Below are 16,092 nucleotides of genomic sequence, written 5' to 3'. Positions count from 1 at the left end.
CAGATCTGACCCCCATTTGCTTTATGTTTGAGCTCTCTGATTTCACTAAGTTCTCAGTCAGCCTTATTGATGAGAAAGCTCAAGTTTTGAGCCCAAGTCTTTTGGTACTGTCCAGTTTCATTTTTGTTAATGCTGGTTTCTTTGTCCTGTGAGCAAGGTAAATTCTCTGTCCTGTGCATATGGTAAGAAGTGCTTTGAACTATGCAGAAGGTAAAATGTGATGAGATAGAAAGGGGATTCTCAAACTCTAAAAATTTGATTCTCCACTTTCTGGCATCCTGGTATATTACATCTTCAAAATTATGGGGCCAGAAGCTATGCCTAACTAACAGAATGGCAAAAATCTCACCAAAGACAACCTAGAATTACAACAGCCACTATGGGGAAAATTCCAATTAGACAAACTTATTTACCTCAGAGGTGTACTCAAGTAAAAGGGCTCTCAAATTAAACAGGATGAATGTGATGCTTATTTTAACTGGTACTCCAATACTATAAAGAATTTGCAAGTCTCTAAAATAGCTTATATAAACTAGAGAGTTTTATACTACTATGTTTTCTGCGTTTTTATGTCTAATTCATTAAGATTTTCTATAACCTCTCAATTTACGTTGGCATGTATGTTTGATGTACAAGTTTTCTTACCTTTAGGTGGTATTACCAAATAAACTTATAAAATGCCTTAAAAGAGCCCTATTATTAATTGGCTTAAAGATAAATAAGTGTTTATAAATAAATTAATACTCATAAAGTCCCCAAATTAAGGATATCAAGTTTTTAATAATATCCAATGGGGGAAAAATAGAACATTCATAGAACTAAACACAAATATTTAATTAAAAAAAAAATCAAGATCAGATAATTTTGGCAAACCTTTGGCAAACTAGACTAGTTAAATATTGTTAGCTAAATAAAAACAGCTATTTCTTCTGAGTTATCAATTTTAAGTACCATTCAAGCATACAGTTTTATTCTACTTGGGTATGTTTTACTAAATTTATACATATTTACTGATCAAATAAGCTAACATTGTATCTACTAAATATTTAAGATGATGAGAATTATAAATTTTTTAACCAAATTGAGCTATTATTCCGATAAACTTTATTTTGAGAGTAATTGTGTTTTGTAGGATGTTGGCTTGAAGACAGTTTCTAAGAGCTTTTTGATAACTTAATATGTAAGGTATGCAGACTGTGTTTTAGTTAAGAAAAAATAAAGTTTTTTTTTCGTAAAGTAAAATGACTGGTTGTGGCAGAATAAGAAACAGGAACATGTAGGATAAAACCTGATATAAAAAGTTGTAGAAGCTTTGCAGAAAAGGAATTTTATTTGTTATGGTCAACGCTGACTAAGATTTAATAAGTTTATAAGATTTTTAAGAATTCTTTTTTTTTTTATCAGACAGTATCTTCATGCAAAAGTAAGTTTTTTTTGGTTTTTGGTTTTTTTTTTTTCCTGTTTAAAATGACAAAATTTTCTTGGATTATTCGACTGCTATTGGTTAGAGGTTGTAAAATGTTTTTTTTTTTTTTTTTTTTTTAAACCATCTGAGTGATCTGCTTAGAAGATAAAGCCTCTGTATCTTATAAGAATAATTTCTTGTATTTTATGTTGACTTTGTAATGTCCTTGATTGCTTAAGAGAAACAAGTCTTCTCATGTTTGAAAGAGAAAACTATTTTTTACCAGCATGCATTTTGTATATTTACTTTAAAATTCTTTTATTGTCACTTTAGCTGAAGAGAGAGTCAAGTATTGTTTCACAGTGACCCATGATTCTATTTAACCAAGTATTAAAACCTCCAGACAATTTTTTGACATTTTGCTTCCCTAAATCAAATCCTAAATGGTTTTTTCTTGATTTCAAACTGTTTTTGGAATTTCCAGAAGGCCCTGGAAAATCACAGAGGATTTCTTCTTTCACCTTGAGAAAAGAAAAATGCTAAAAGTAATTAGGTTTATTTAATATACTATGACTTGCATGGGAAGTGTTGTCAAATTAAAAAGGATTTTCTAACCTTCTGTTGGTTAAATTTGTTTGAGTAAAATGTTATTAATATAAATATTTCAAACATTATAAATATTTCAAAAGTTATATAAAGTTACTAAAAATTTATCATTGTCCTTACTGTCCATGATATATCCTGGTACTGATCTGATATTAGGCAACAGTATAATAATATTGGTTATAATTTCAGTTATTCTTAAAAAAAAAAAAGTTACATGCCAGAAAACAATCAAATTACCTTGTCAGCTACATTGTTTCACCCTGATGCTTCCCTAAATGCCCTTAAAATCAGCTACAGGTCAGAACTTTGTCTTCAACAGAAAACGGGACTTTAAATGAGAAGCAGGGTAAGAATATAAATTATGTTCTATCTGTCAATTACACAACCACAGTAAAACTGTAAAGATGGGGTGGAGTCCAAGACCTCAACTGACAGGGCCCTTTAAACATCTTCAAATGGACTTTATAAAACCCCTTCAACCCTCAACTTTAAGCTTACCCAATTACAATTTACCTTTTTTATTGTTTGTGCATAAAACTCAAAATCAAGCATTTAGGAGTCCTCATTAAAGACATGGGGGTCAACAGAGACCCATAGCATCACACAGCCTTCTCGAATGCAGCAGCTAGAGCATGCCCAGCTTGTCTAAAAAACCGTGCTGCTGCTGCCAAATTAGTTGAGGCTTCAGGTTGATTTGGTCCAAGGACACACAGCACCACATGCTGTTCACCAGTTTATAATATAAAGAAAAACCCAACATATGTCAACCAGCAGACTGACTTCTTATAAAATCCTATTGCTCTCCCCTTCAAATATCCAAATCCACTGCCATAACACTTTAAACCCAGCCACTCTGTTGCTCCTGCCTGAAAAAAGTGCACCACATAACTGTGAAGTAGTGGTTTCTCAGTTATCCACTCCATGACCAGACTTACAAAAAATAAAAAAAATAAAAAACAAAAACAAAAACAAAAACCAAAATTAACCCAAACTTGATCTGATTGGTAGATGGGTCTTACCTTCAAATAGAAACAGAAATATATCAGGCAGGCTATGCAGTAACCACTATAGTAAAAGTAATTAAACATCAACCAGCTCTTAAACTCACCTAGGCCCAGCAAGCTGAGTTAAAGCTCTAAGTAGAACCTGTCATTTAACCAAAGGAAAAAAAAAAACTACCAATCTTTATATTGACAACTGATATGCATTTAGATGGTTCATGACTTTGGAATGTTATGGAAACAATGAGGATTCCTGACCTTGTCATGATCCCCAATGAAAATGATAAACAAATATCTGGAACTATTACAAACATCATTATTACCTAGAAATGTAATAAAAAGACTCACATTTCCAAAACTGAGCCAAAATATAAAGGAAACACATTCACTAATCATTATGCAAAACTAGCAGTGCAAAAATTGTACAGACAATGAAATTTCTAAGTCCCTCACAAAACCTACTCTAATATTGTAAAGAATTAATAGAGTACTCCGAAGGTTGTCTTCAATAGGTATCAGAGGCTTTTGCTGATCTACCACTGACACTTGACTACATCCTTCATACTCTACAACCTGGTGGCCTTTTATTTTGGAAAAATCATCAGAAAAAGGGCAATCTAGAGCCTTGCTGGGAAGGATCTTATCAGGTTTTGTTAACTCACATACAGCTGTCAAATTAAAAGGAACTGAGCCTTGGGTACATATCTCCCAGTTAAAATGGGTGCTACTATCAGGCTGGTTATATGAAACTGTATTTGACACAAAGCTAAAATTAACCAAACTAATGCAGAAGTAGATGGCAGCATCTGATGTGGACAGCTTCCAACCAAGATTGTGGAACAAGAACTCATTAACCTAAACTTCCCTTTCTTCATCCTCACACTTGCGCTTTTAACTGTTTTTATTCTTTTGTTGTTACTCTTTTGTCACCATTTTCACAGGCCTATTTGTCATTCATTTCCTAAGCTGTCAACATGAAATCAAAAGAATTTTAATATTGCCAATAACTGATTGATGGGTTTGCCAATATCTAAATGAAAAAGATGACCCTGAAATAGTGTTCCATCCAACAAAAATTGATCAAGGGACAAAAATAGGAGGCAAATATGTTTACAAAAGAGTATGGGCATCCTAATAAAAATCAGGGTAACAACTCTACAGATTGATATAATAAATTTATTTGACCTTGTGAGTATCTAATAAAAGCATTAAGCCAGGCTTTCACTGCCATTAACCTTACAACTAAAAGCTTTTCCTTATGTGTGAAAAACAAATAACAATAGGACCAAGTTAAGGTATTTCACGATATTAGTCAGGCTCGAACATTTCAACAATCCTATTTTCTGACCTAGCTTTTTGGTTTAATGAAATATGGGGACAATCTAGTATGATTTGGATTTATGATTTTAATTGTAATTATCAGGCTATATGTTTTAAGTTCTTGTAGAAACTGTATTTTATGATTCTGTTCAAATTCCTTGTCACTCTCAAGACAGATGGTTGCTCTTAAGACAGCTAAAAACAAACAAAAAAAATGAGATAGATGTAGGTCATCTCTAGTCTTTCTGAGACTAAAAATAAAAATAAGAGCTACCCTGTCTCTGGAACTTTGGAAGATGGCTATACCCATAATTCTCTCAACTGAGTAAGGAAATCTACTCTAAGGGTCTTAAATGTAATTAAACAGTCACCCAACACACCTCACTGTGATTAAAAAAGAAGAAGAAGAAGAAGAAGAAGAAGAAGAAGATAGAAACTAACATGGAAAATAAACAAAAGAAAAATAAAACTGCTGACTGAATCTACTGTGGCTGCACAACAGAAAAGATCAATGGTGCTGATGGGAATATTTGGGTCAAATTCCCAATAAGATCCTTGAAACTGACCAAAAGGGGGTACTGTTAAATAGAAATAAAACAGCCACCTGCATTGGGAGTTCTGGAAGTAGCTCCCTTCTAGAGACATGGCAGGAAATTTTTTTTTTAAAAGATAAAAATTGACAGGTACATGACTTTCCAAGAGAGTGGAACAATCTCAAGAAAGTTAGAATTTTTGGAACATTTAGTGATTAGCTAGTCTCAGTCCAGCAGGGATAGTCTACTAAAAATGGACAAGTATACTATACTAACCAAAATATATCTACTCTTCACTTTGCAAGACACTCCACCCCATGTAAATTGGAAACTTAGCATCAGCCAATCAAAACATTTCCTCATTTGCTTCTGCATTTGCCCTATATAAGCTCATCCTTTCCACCTCCTTGACGGAAATCCCTTCTACTTTGTAGATGGGATGCTACCTGATTCATAAATTGTGCAATAAAGCTGTGAGATTCTAAACTGCATGAGAAGGTTTTTTCTTTCGTCACTTGTCTATGCTTTTGCCACCTGAGGATCTTAAAAATTCCAAAGACCAGGCCATACCCCAGACCAATTAAATCACAATCTCTGGAGGTAGGACAGAGGCATTACTTTGAAAGACCCCAGTAATTCCAATGTACCAAATAGTTTGGAAACCAGCGCATTATATGCATCATTTAATTTAAAACTATTGACAATCTTGCCCATGTAGGCATGTCTAAGCTATTTTAAAGATTGAGAAACCAAGGCACAAAAAGTACAAGTCTCACCTACCCAAAGTCACACTAGTAATCCACAAAGATAGTATTAACTTTAGAAGTGATTATATTGTTCATTTAACTTGATCCTTAACTTAGCCTTAGTTCATGGTGTCATCAAGCTAGACAACTGAGAATTATCTTTGTCTTGGGCTACTCTTTCTTCTCCAAAATCTTATTGGGCAATAATTCCAATCAATTCTAATCTCTAATCTGTCTACCTCTACACTCTTCAGCTTGTCCAAGTGCTTAGATATCCATTTCTTGGATAATGGAATTGTCTTCCAATTGGATTCCTTGCCATGAATCAGTCTGTCTGTCTCTCTTTCTCTACGTCTCTTTCTCTTTCTCTCACTTTTCTCTATCATCCACAGTGATGACTGGGTAGTCTTCCTTAGAAGCAAATATGATTGCTTCTCCCTTTAACAAACTCCATTAGTTCTATGTATTAGTTTTTATTACACTAAACAACAGCTTTCACAACATGCACCTAATGTTTCATTTTGTATTGTGTTCTGAATGAAACATATAGTGGTGATGTGTATAAGAGTCCATGCATTTAATTTTTCAGTGATGCAATATAAAGTACTCTAATATACAGAAAATGTTTTGTTCTCCAATATGTATTATTATTGGATGATTACATAGGTGCCAGAGATATGCTTATTAAAACTTAATCCTCTTTAATTCTATGTTTTTTCAACAAATTATTATGGAAAGTTTAAATGTTCCAGGCACCATTCCTTTTTAAGATAAGTTTAAATTAGCAACTTAATGAAGTCATATTTTACAAATATGCACAAATTAACATCCATTAACTCATATTTTCAAGATCTTGCTCTGTATGATATTATGTTTAGGAAGCTATTTCTTTATTCCTTTTTAATTGTAGATACATTTCATCATGTTGTCTAAAACAGAAGACAACAGAGTTCTACTTTATTTACTTCCCATTAATGTTAATACCATCAGTGTATCAGCACTAGAAGTGAGGTTTGATTTTCAATATTAATTTTCTTTTCTTATCTATTTTAATATATGTGCAGTATCACATCTGTATGATATAGGACATATTAAAAACAAAAGCTTCATCAGTTTTCACCTAAGAATAATTTAAAATCTAGACCATAATGCTATATTCCTTATTAAACTATTATACAGAATAAATTTCAGAATGAAAGCTTTACTGAAATTAAAATCCAGTCAAATTTGGCAAAGGCAATATTGCATTAAATAACATGAATGAAACCAAATATACTAATGGGATGATTTCATACCTCAGAATCAGATAAATGTATTATTTAAAAGGAAATGATCACAATTCCAAGGAATAGATAATAGAAGGAACTCACCCTCTCTGTAGGCATCCTAAACATACACAGATTGCACCACATAAAAAGCCAAAATTGGCTTTTTTTGAATTACAAAACTGGGAGTCTTATACGATTTAACCCATACATATTATTTAATCCATTTAAGTTTACCTGCAATGGTATTGGCTCACAACCTATCATGAAAAGGTTAGAAATGTGCAAGATTTTCTAAAAGACTGATTCCATAAAAAAAGGATATCCACACATAAAAAAGTATTGTGTTATGTCACATAAACAATGGACCCTGGATAGCAGTAGACAGGTTTTTAATTTATTTGTTAAAGATAAAAATGTAAATATAAAATCTACATTTTCAGAAGTTTTTCCTTTAGTCAAATCTGATTTCTAGAAATGGTCAGTTATGTCTTTGCCATTTGGAAATTTATCATTCTTAACTTTTCTTTCTGACAAGTGTGAAAATTTTGAGGTAGTTACGAATTAAATGTTAAAATAGTGGTATTTTGTTAAATATTTGCTAAAAATATTTGGGGTATAGTGCAAGAATCAAACTGAACCTGCAAAGTAACTCGGCATCTCCTAAGATAATTTCTATATGATATACGAAATAATGTTCTACGTCTGTATCCTTTACAAGTTTAAAGGCCAACTGCAATCAGGCAAAGAGAATGACTGAACCACATAGTGTGTGAGTAAAAGCTATGAGTATTTTTAACTGTATCTCTATGCAAGCCAATGCTTCTTGTTGAAAACCTGGCAATTAAGAATCATATAAACAAAATGTGAAATAGATTCCAATTTTTGAAAAACATGAACAAAATTAAATGCAATGCTCTCATCATCAAAGACAATGCAAAGTCAGATATATCTGAACTTCAATTACCTTTACCATCGGCCATGAATGACACGTACTCTTGACTTTCTGAACTGTTGAGATTATCTATCTATCTATCTATCTATCTATTCATCCATCCATTCACTCAACCATCTATCATCCATCCATCTAGAATATTTCATTTCAGGGGCTACTCAAGACACAAAATTTATAGCTCTCTCTTCCTGCAAGGTCATCCTGGCTCAAAGAGGTTAATGACTGTATCATCTGTATGTCCTGATCCTGGGGATAGAAACAAGAAGTAGAAAGTCTCAGGTTCACTGCTCTTACTTTCTTAGGGTAGTTCTTGCAGAGCTCCAAGTGTGAAGCCAGAATTCTGGCATCAGCCTGCCTTTATGACTGTAGGAAAATTCTTTACATCTTTCTGTACCTTGATTTTTCACCTGTAAATAAATCTAAGTAAAGCTCTATGTACTGCATGAGCATTCATTGCTACAGTTTTGGCTGTCATAGTTATTGTCGCTAATGTTGTTGTGTATTCCAAACTGTAATCCTGACACAGGGCAGGCCAGCAAGGGCCTTCCATCACCGTTTGGTGTTAGATTATTTAGAGTAAGAATTAATGTACCTTGAAGGAGTTGTGGGAGCTATTCTGATCCCTCTGCCTCTAATACCTCTGCCACGACCAGAGTCTTCTGAGCCATTTAAGTAAGATAATTCACGTAGCTGTTCCTGACGAATTTCATCATTGTAGTCCTAGAAGAAAGAACAAGATCTAATGAGTCAAAACGTGGGGGTCTGGAGTTGAAAGAACACAAATCAGAAAAGAAGCTTTTGGAGTCTTACATACAAAAAATCTGAGATGATATAAAAGTGCATATATTTTTAAATTTCTATCTTTATAGAGAGATATTGAAGTTGCTTCTTTTTTTTTTATCAAGGAAGAACTCAGCAGGAAATCAGATTAGATTTGCTGGAATATAACAACGTGTTGGCCAGTAAAAAGGAAGACAGCAATATAAAACATGATCTTGGAATGAACCAAGGTTATGGTTATTAACATGAGAATTGCTGAAAAACAGCCTCCCTGGGATGAATATGTGTAGATTATGAATGATTGCATGATACCCAAACAGCTCCTGATGCATAAATAGAAAAGGGGCAGCCTCAAGGCCCAGAAAACAGATAATGAGCATATGCTAAAACTATAATGAGGTGCAAATGACATGGCACAGCTTCAGGTAACTGGAAAGTGATGGGATCCAACCAAACAAACCCATAGGCAAAGATAAAAGCAGGCTATCTTCTATATGCTCTAGCATTGGCTGAGGGAAAGTGACAGCCACAGCAGAAGGCAACTTTCACAGTAACAGAGATTCAGTCAGTGTCAAAGGGACTGTCTTTATCCTTCACCAGTGAAGAAAAGTATCGGTCATTTCAACAGGACCAAGGAGTGCGTGTGAATTATTCAATATAAATGCTACCTTTAAAATACAAGAGCCTATCTTAACTGTTTCTCCTTTCACTAACACACACACACACACTTTACTAACACACATATACATACACACGCACACGCACACAAATGGCTGAACAGCACATAATTGAATAATTGCTTATTTGTGCCAAATAGCCAATCTGATTAAATTCTTTTTTCTAAACACATTTTTATGTGAAATTAGTCAGTTGGTTTGGGCACAATAAAGTCACCAGTTCAATATACTCAATTTGGCTATAAAGTTAGCCACACTAAACACGGTGATCATATGCTATACAGACTCTGTACAATGTATTCTGTGGTAAACAGGGGATATGAATATTATTTGAATATGTAGAAAGGTCAAGATTTCTCTTACTGCAGAAATCACTGCAATTATACTTATAGAATTAAATATTTCCAGACAACAAGGGAGATTTTTGTTCATTAACTCAACAAATATTTATTTATCACTAACTATGGGCTAGGTATTGTGCCAGGTTTTAGGAATACCATGAAAAAAAGAAAGACTCGAGGCCTGTCCTCAAGGAACTGACCTCATGGCTATTGTGAAGTGGATTGAATTGGTTATAATTTAAATGTTAAAAGGATTGGTACTTTCATAATGTTTGGAAATACTTTTCTATATAAACTATGATATACCTTACAGGGTTTTAAATAAACATGTAAAGAGAGCTTAATGTGTTCTATGGGTCAAGGAAAGCCTCCCTAAGGATGTGACATTTAAGCTGAGAAATGAATAGACTAGGGAGGAGAGTGGGTATTTGGAGAACGTTCAAAGCAGAAAGCAAAGTTTTTGATATGAACTAGATAAGGAGAGAACAAAATGACGGCTCTCAGAGGTCCTATTAAGGAGCTTGTATTTTATTCAAGGACAATTGGAAGACCTTGAAGGGTGCTAGATGGATAACTGCAGTGTCTTGTTCTTTAGAAAGATGACTTTAGTTGAAATTGATGAATGGATTGGAGGGGACCAAGACAGTGTGTGGGGAAGTTATTTCTTTCATGATATAAACCCCTCCTTGGGAGTTCCTCAAGCATGGAGGACCGAGAGAATATTAATTTCCCTTACTGCAATGAAGAAAAGCAAAACACAACAAAATCAAAGTGGTTCATCAAGCTTAGGGCCATACTTATTTGTGATAACTAGATGGGCCCTGATCAGAAATGGAACTAGTGCAGTCAGGATGGTAAATGACTATCACAGTGTCTTGTTACACAGCAAAGAGAGCTTACAATTTGAGGAATAGGTATTTATGCTTCCTGTCTATTATTTCACTAAACAGTCAAGCAGGAACAAACACATCACAGGTGCTCTACTAGGTCATATGGAGAAGGAGAATAAGAAGACAGATCTCTATTCTCAAGAAGCTTAATTCAGAGAAGATAGAGATGTAAACAAACAATTGTTATTCCTGAGGTAGTGGACTGTGCTTAGATGGGAATGTGTCCTGGAGCAAGAGCTAGGAGCGCGTAGTACAAGAGATGTAGTGTAAGACATGGGCATCTGTAAAAGAAAGATGTAATGTGTGGACTGAGAAGAAAGCATCAAGAATGAGATGCAATTTCATCTTCAAACCTCAGGGTCCCTAATGCTTGGGGATGGGAAAGAATGAGCTCCATAAGCCTGAGATATTCCAAAAAAGGGAAGTAGAACTTTTAATATTAACTTAATGGGAAAATTTAAGTTCACTTTTAGAAGCCAATGTTCTAAACGCAGTACAAAAAAGAAAAAAAAGAATGTGGTGGGATGAGTATGGAATGGTATATCTCTGTTATCCATAATGGGATGTGAAAGCATGTAGTTAAATATTGTATGTGAAGAAAAGTGATTAAAAAACAATCTTTGGTTTATTCAAATAAGGCAAAACTCTGGAAACATGAAATAATGAAAAATGTTTTTGAAGACATCATATGATCCTTTTAATAAGTCTATTCTTTCATTAGTGAGACAGTTTGGTAATATAATGATTAGAAGTCAATAAAAAAGGAAAGGAATACACTATTTTCAGTCATGCTTTCTAAGGCCTACCTTGATAGACTCCTAATCAAAATTGGTCTTTAAGCAATATTAATTTTTAAAAGAAATATGAGAGTTACATAATTAAATACATTTACTAATATGTGTTTCACATGAAAAAATGCACAAAATTATTAAATAATATTTTCTCCTGGTTTTCGAAATTCTTTTCTTAGGACTAGAAAATCCTTTCTAGTGGTAGAAAAGGGTGTAGGAGATGAGGCCAGACATACCTGTAGAGGGTGAGCCAAGAGAAATGATGTTTGGGCGTACCTGTGGTCCCATAAAGCAATATCATCTGCACCAAATAATGAAGTTTAGCGCTCTGTGCATGTGTTATAGTAATATTAAACAAAGACTGTGTACACTCACTCACACATTTCTGCCTAGAACATAGCAATGATGTATCCAGCCTATAATGATTTCTAACATACAGTTTAATATCATGTTCCAGAAACTACCTTGATTACAACCCAAAGTATAAGCCACTCCAAAGCATTTATTTTCTTATTTTTAACATGTTACTTTCATGTTTATCCTTTTCAGCACCTGATTATAGTGATAATAAATTCAACACAAGTTGGTAGAATCATAGAGTAGAAAATTATGGTTTCTAACAAGTCAAATTGTTCAGTTTCTACCTCCTAATTTTCACATTCAAGCAACAACTAAACTAAAGAATGAGCGTATCTATTATTTAATTAGGATGAAGGTATGTGGTGAATTGCTACCTTTGAATGCCAGCAAAAAAATGAAAAAGTAATCCCATGATGTCCCCATAGGATATTCCCAATCTGAAAGGAAACCTTTGTAGCTTCTTTGAGGAAAACCTGTGGACACCCAGTGCCCTTATGAATTATAAAAAGAGAGGGATGATCATTGTTGGCAAACTTGAGAGTTGAGACAAAAATCGATAAAATGCAGTTAAAATTGATTATCTGTAAAATTGTACCTTGGAGTGTTAATATTTTTCATGCCAGAATCAGAAAATATAAGGATATCAATGTGACCTTAGTCACTGTATAATCATAACAACAACAACAAAAAAAATACAGAGAAGATGGAGGGAAAAGAAGAGGAGGAGGAGGAGAATATAATAACTGAACCATGTGGTAAAAACCTTATTCAATTTGTTCGGGACTCCCTTCATCCACGCTGTTAGAAGTTCCTGTCACATTTACCATGGGCTTGGTCACGCCATTTTGCCTTAGGCAACAAGACAGTGATAAAAGCGGATGCTTGAAATGTGCTTATCTATTGAGGCTTGCCCTGTTTTTTCCCTTGGGACCTCTTAGGCCACCATGTGGAGGCAGCTCATTAGACTCGAGAGGATGAGAGACTACATGGAAACAGGCTTTGGTCCTCCCAGCCCTACCTGCCATCCCAGCTGAGCCCGCTGGCCCGTGAGGGAGGCTGTCATGGGACATCCAGCTCTAGTTAAGTGAGCAAAGACCAGAAGAAGAATTAAGCCAATCCTGGATTCAGGAGAAATAATGAATTGGTGCTTTCAGTTATTAAATGTGATGGTTTGTTTTGTACAAAAGCAACCTAAATAGGGAGGGGAATGGTCGGCATGGAACATGAGAAACCAGAGATGGAAAGGGATATTTCAGCAGCCCATCTCCAGCCCTGACCAGAGAGAGGGTGCTCTGGCCTAGACACATACTGTAGGTTCTTGGGACAGGTGGAGCCTCAGTATACAGGTGGACATAACTGAATGACATAGCCTCGTGTCATTAATGATATGAGCAGCTCATTAATCCAACTGGAGATTTGAGTTCAGCTCTTAGCTAAGATCTGCCAACATGAAGAATATCTGTTAATCATATTAACACAACTATTTGGCAATGCCCATTAGTTTAATTCTTAGTATAAGTAAAACAACTGTTGGCATATAACTAGTTGTAAGAAATGGATCATCTTCCAGGGTTGTGGTGGCCAAGAGAATGCAAACTTACAACTACAGGTGTAACTGACCAAGAACCCTGGTTGCTGTACTCTGAGATCCTATTGCTCTCAAGGTCACACCACCTGAGAGTTGCCCCCTGTTGACGATCAAGTGAAGGGAGGCCCATTCCTGGAAGACACAGAACTCCTCTGACTATGCCACAAGGTTTCCTCAACAGTCTTACCCAACCTTCCTTAGACTGCACCAGCAGTCTAAGATATTTCCACTTCTTCCTTGAGGTCAGACTTTCATTGTAGCCTGAGGGATCTCCAGCCTTCCCTGGCTCCCTCCCTATTTTTTGTCACAAGAGCTTTCCCCCTAATTAAATCCTTACATGTTTAATCCCATTTTGGCATCTGTTTTTTTGACAATCCAGACTGAGTTCTGACAAGGTCAAGCTCCTGAGATCACAAAGCTGTGAGCTTTAGTAAATCCATCAGTGTTGATGCTGGGGGAGCCTACTTCCTTCAATATACTTTATTCTCTGGTTAAATTGCACTACTTGCCAATCTCTTACTTAAAAATGATTGGAGGTACATTAAACATGAAACTGATTACCAAAAAGGGTCATTTCTTTCAGAAAATAAATTATTTGTAGCCCAATTTCAGTTAATATCAATTTAAAATATGAAATCGGTTGATCATAAGAATATGAAATAAATTCTCAAAAGATCAAATCATGCTAGAAAATGATGAAATAAATCAATGTATAATGTTCTGCTGTGTTGAATAATACCACCCCATCCCCAATTTATGTCTACCAGGAACCTCAGAATATTACCTTATTTGGTAATGGGGTGTTTACAAATGTAATTCAGTTAAGATGAAGTCATATTGGATAAGGATGGGCCCTGATCCAACGACTGTTGTCCTTATAAGAAGAGAAAATAGAGACATAGATAGATACCAGGGAGAACACCATGTGATCACAGAGGCGAGACTGGCACATTTACAAGTCAAAGAATGTCAAGGACTGTTAGCAACCATCAGAAGCTAGGAAGAGGCAATTAAGGATTCTTCTCTAGAGCCTTCAGAGGCGGTATGCCTTCTTAATGCCTCGATTTCAGACTTCCAGCCTCCAGAACTGTGAGAGAATAAATTTCTGTTATTTTAAGCCACCAAGTATGTGGTTCTTTGTTACAGTAGCCCTAGGAAATGAATACAGATGACAACAATATTAACTATTCAGCCACTCAGAAACATACTTACAGCTGTACATCTACCTGTTGTGCTGGGGGCTGATGGTGACCCAAAGATAAAGAGACGACATCACCAGAATATATTCTAGGAATAAGACAGCACTTTATATAAAATGACTTACTAAGAAAAAAAAACATGAAAAAGTCACCAATGTAGGCAAGCAAAAACTAGATTTAGGGCAAGAGATTAGAACATTTTGGTTGGCAATAGAGGAATTGTGGCAATAGTGAAAAGCCTAGTGTTACGTGTGTGTGTGTGGGGGGGTATGGGTGTGGCATTGACAGAATATGACCAGCCACACATAGTTAAGATGTTTAGTGGGAGGTGTATGGTATGACTGAGGAAGAGAGAAACAAAAGAAGTTTTTAGGTGCAGCAATGGCTAGAAGTATAAACATACCATAACCAGAGAAAGGAAGGAATGACGAAAAAAGGTGCAGAGGTAGAGAATTTATATTTGGTCTTATCACTTTAAGCTTAAAATGCCAGAGAGACATTAAGAGGTACGTTAGAAATTCAGATACAGGTTGAGAAGGGTAAAGCTGAGGTCATCTTGCACGTATTTGTGGTAATTGAAGGTTGGAGATTACATAAGAGAATAATAAATAATGTATGGTGACAGAAATTTTCTAATCATACTTTCAATGCAAATTTTTATCATTGAAGAAAATTAAGAAACAGTTGACTTATGAATTGCAATATTTGGATCATTAAATGTTACATGACCGGGGCTTTTAAATAAATTCACGGTTTTCTAATTAGAAACCGCATAACTGAAACACATACGCCACTGTTTAAAATAATGAGGCATAAGGTTTCAAATAAGTAAGAAGAGATTATAAAAATACGCTCAGGTGGAGGGCTAGTTGAAATCCTAAACATCTTCTGGACTGATATATCTTTTGTATTACTTTAGATTATAAAGATATACTCAAATGGAGGATTGGTTGAAATCCTAAATATTCTCTGGACTGATATATTTTTTGTTTTATTTATAACATAAATATAATTTTCTAACCCCCAAAGTCTGTAATTTTATATGGTAGTGCTTAGTTCCACTCCATTAAACACAGACCTAACTTTGAATTAGTCTTTCTTAACTAGTATATGAGACAAGCTGATGCTAGAACATCCTGGTGAATACTTAATTGTTCCATATGTTGTCGATACTTGAGTTATATAAAATTTTAAAAGGTATGAGTATACAAAATATTCCAAGTTTATCTTGTAAACTTTATCTTAACAGAAACAGAACACTTATTAGTTCATTTCAATAGCATTGAGTTCTAAGAATCTAAAGCAACACAGTAACAAAGTACATCTAAAGGGATGGTGATAAGTTTTACGGCATTTATAATTTTTATGCTCAATTTGCTAACATGAGGATTCACTGAAAAGAAAAATTATAAGTATATAAATAGTAATTATGACCATTTGTTTTTGCATGATAGTACTTTGTTACTATTTTAACATCAAAACACCCTTGAGAGATAGACAGATAATAATAAAAAAATGTGAAACACTGGATATGGAACAAAAAAAGTGAAAGTTATTATATTTCAGGATGAACAAAAATGGGAATTTCTGACCATTTAAAATAAATTAGTAAGTAAAGATAACTTAAATTTGTAT

At 34.6% G+C, this 16,092-nt stretch overlaps 1 protein-coding gene across 4 annotated transcripts in view; it reads right to left on the bottom strand.

Annotated features, from left to right (window-relative positions):
- The window catches only part of KHDRBS2 (KH RNA binding domain containing, signal transduction associated 2), a 696,964-nt gene that overhangs the window by 243,655 nt on the left and 437,217 nt on the right, over positions 1-16,092 (bottom strand). For all 4 annotated transcript variants that reach the window (XR_005218033.1, XR_005218034.1, XM_037844105.1 and 1 more), the window contains exon 5: positions 8,424-8,551. Coding sequence is in view for 2 of the 4 variants with exons in the window: in XM_037844105.1 (XP_037700033.1) it covers positions 8,424-8,551 (128 nt within the window). In the remaining 2 variants the exon portion in view is untranslated. The remainder of the gene's footprint in view (positions 1-8,423; positions 8,552-16,092) is intronic.

This window comes from Choloepus didactylus, chromosome 7 (genome assembly GCF_015220235.1).
Source record: "Choloepus didactylus isolate mChoDid1 chromosome 7, mChoDid1.pri, whole genome shotgun sequence".
NCBI classification, from domain to species: Eukaryota; Metazoa; Chordata; class Mammalia; order Pilosa; family Megalonychidae; genus Choloepus; species Choloepus didactylus.
This window is presented reverse-complemented; position numbering and strand designations above follow the sequence as displayed.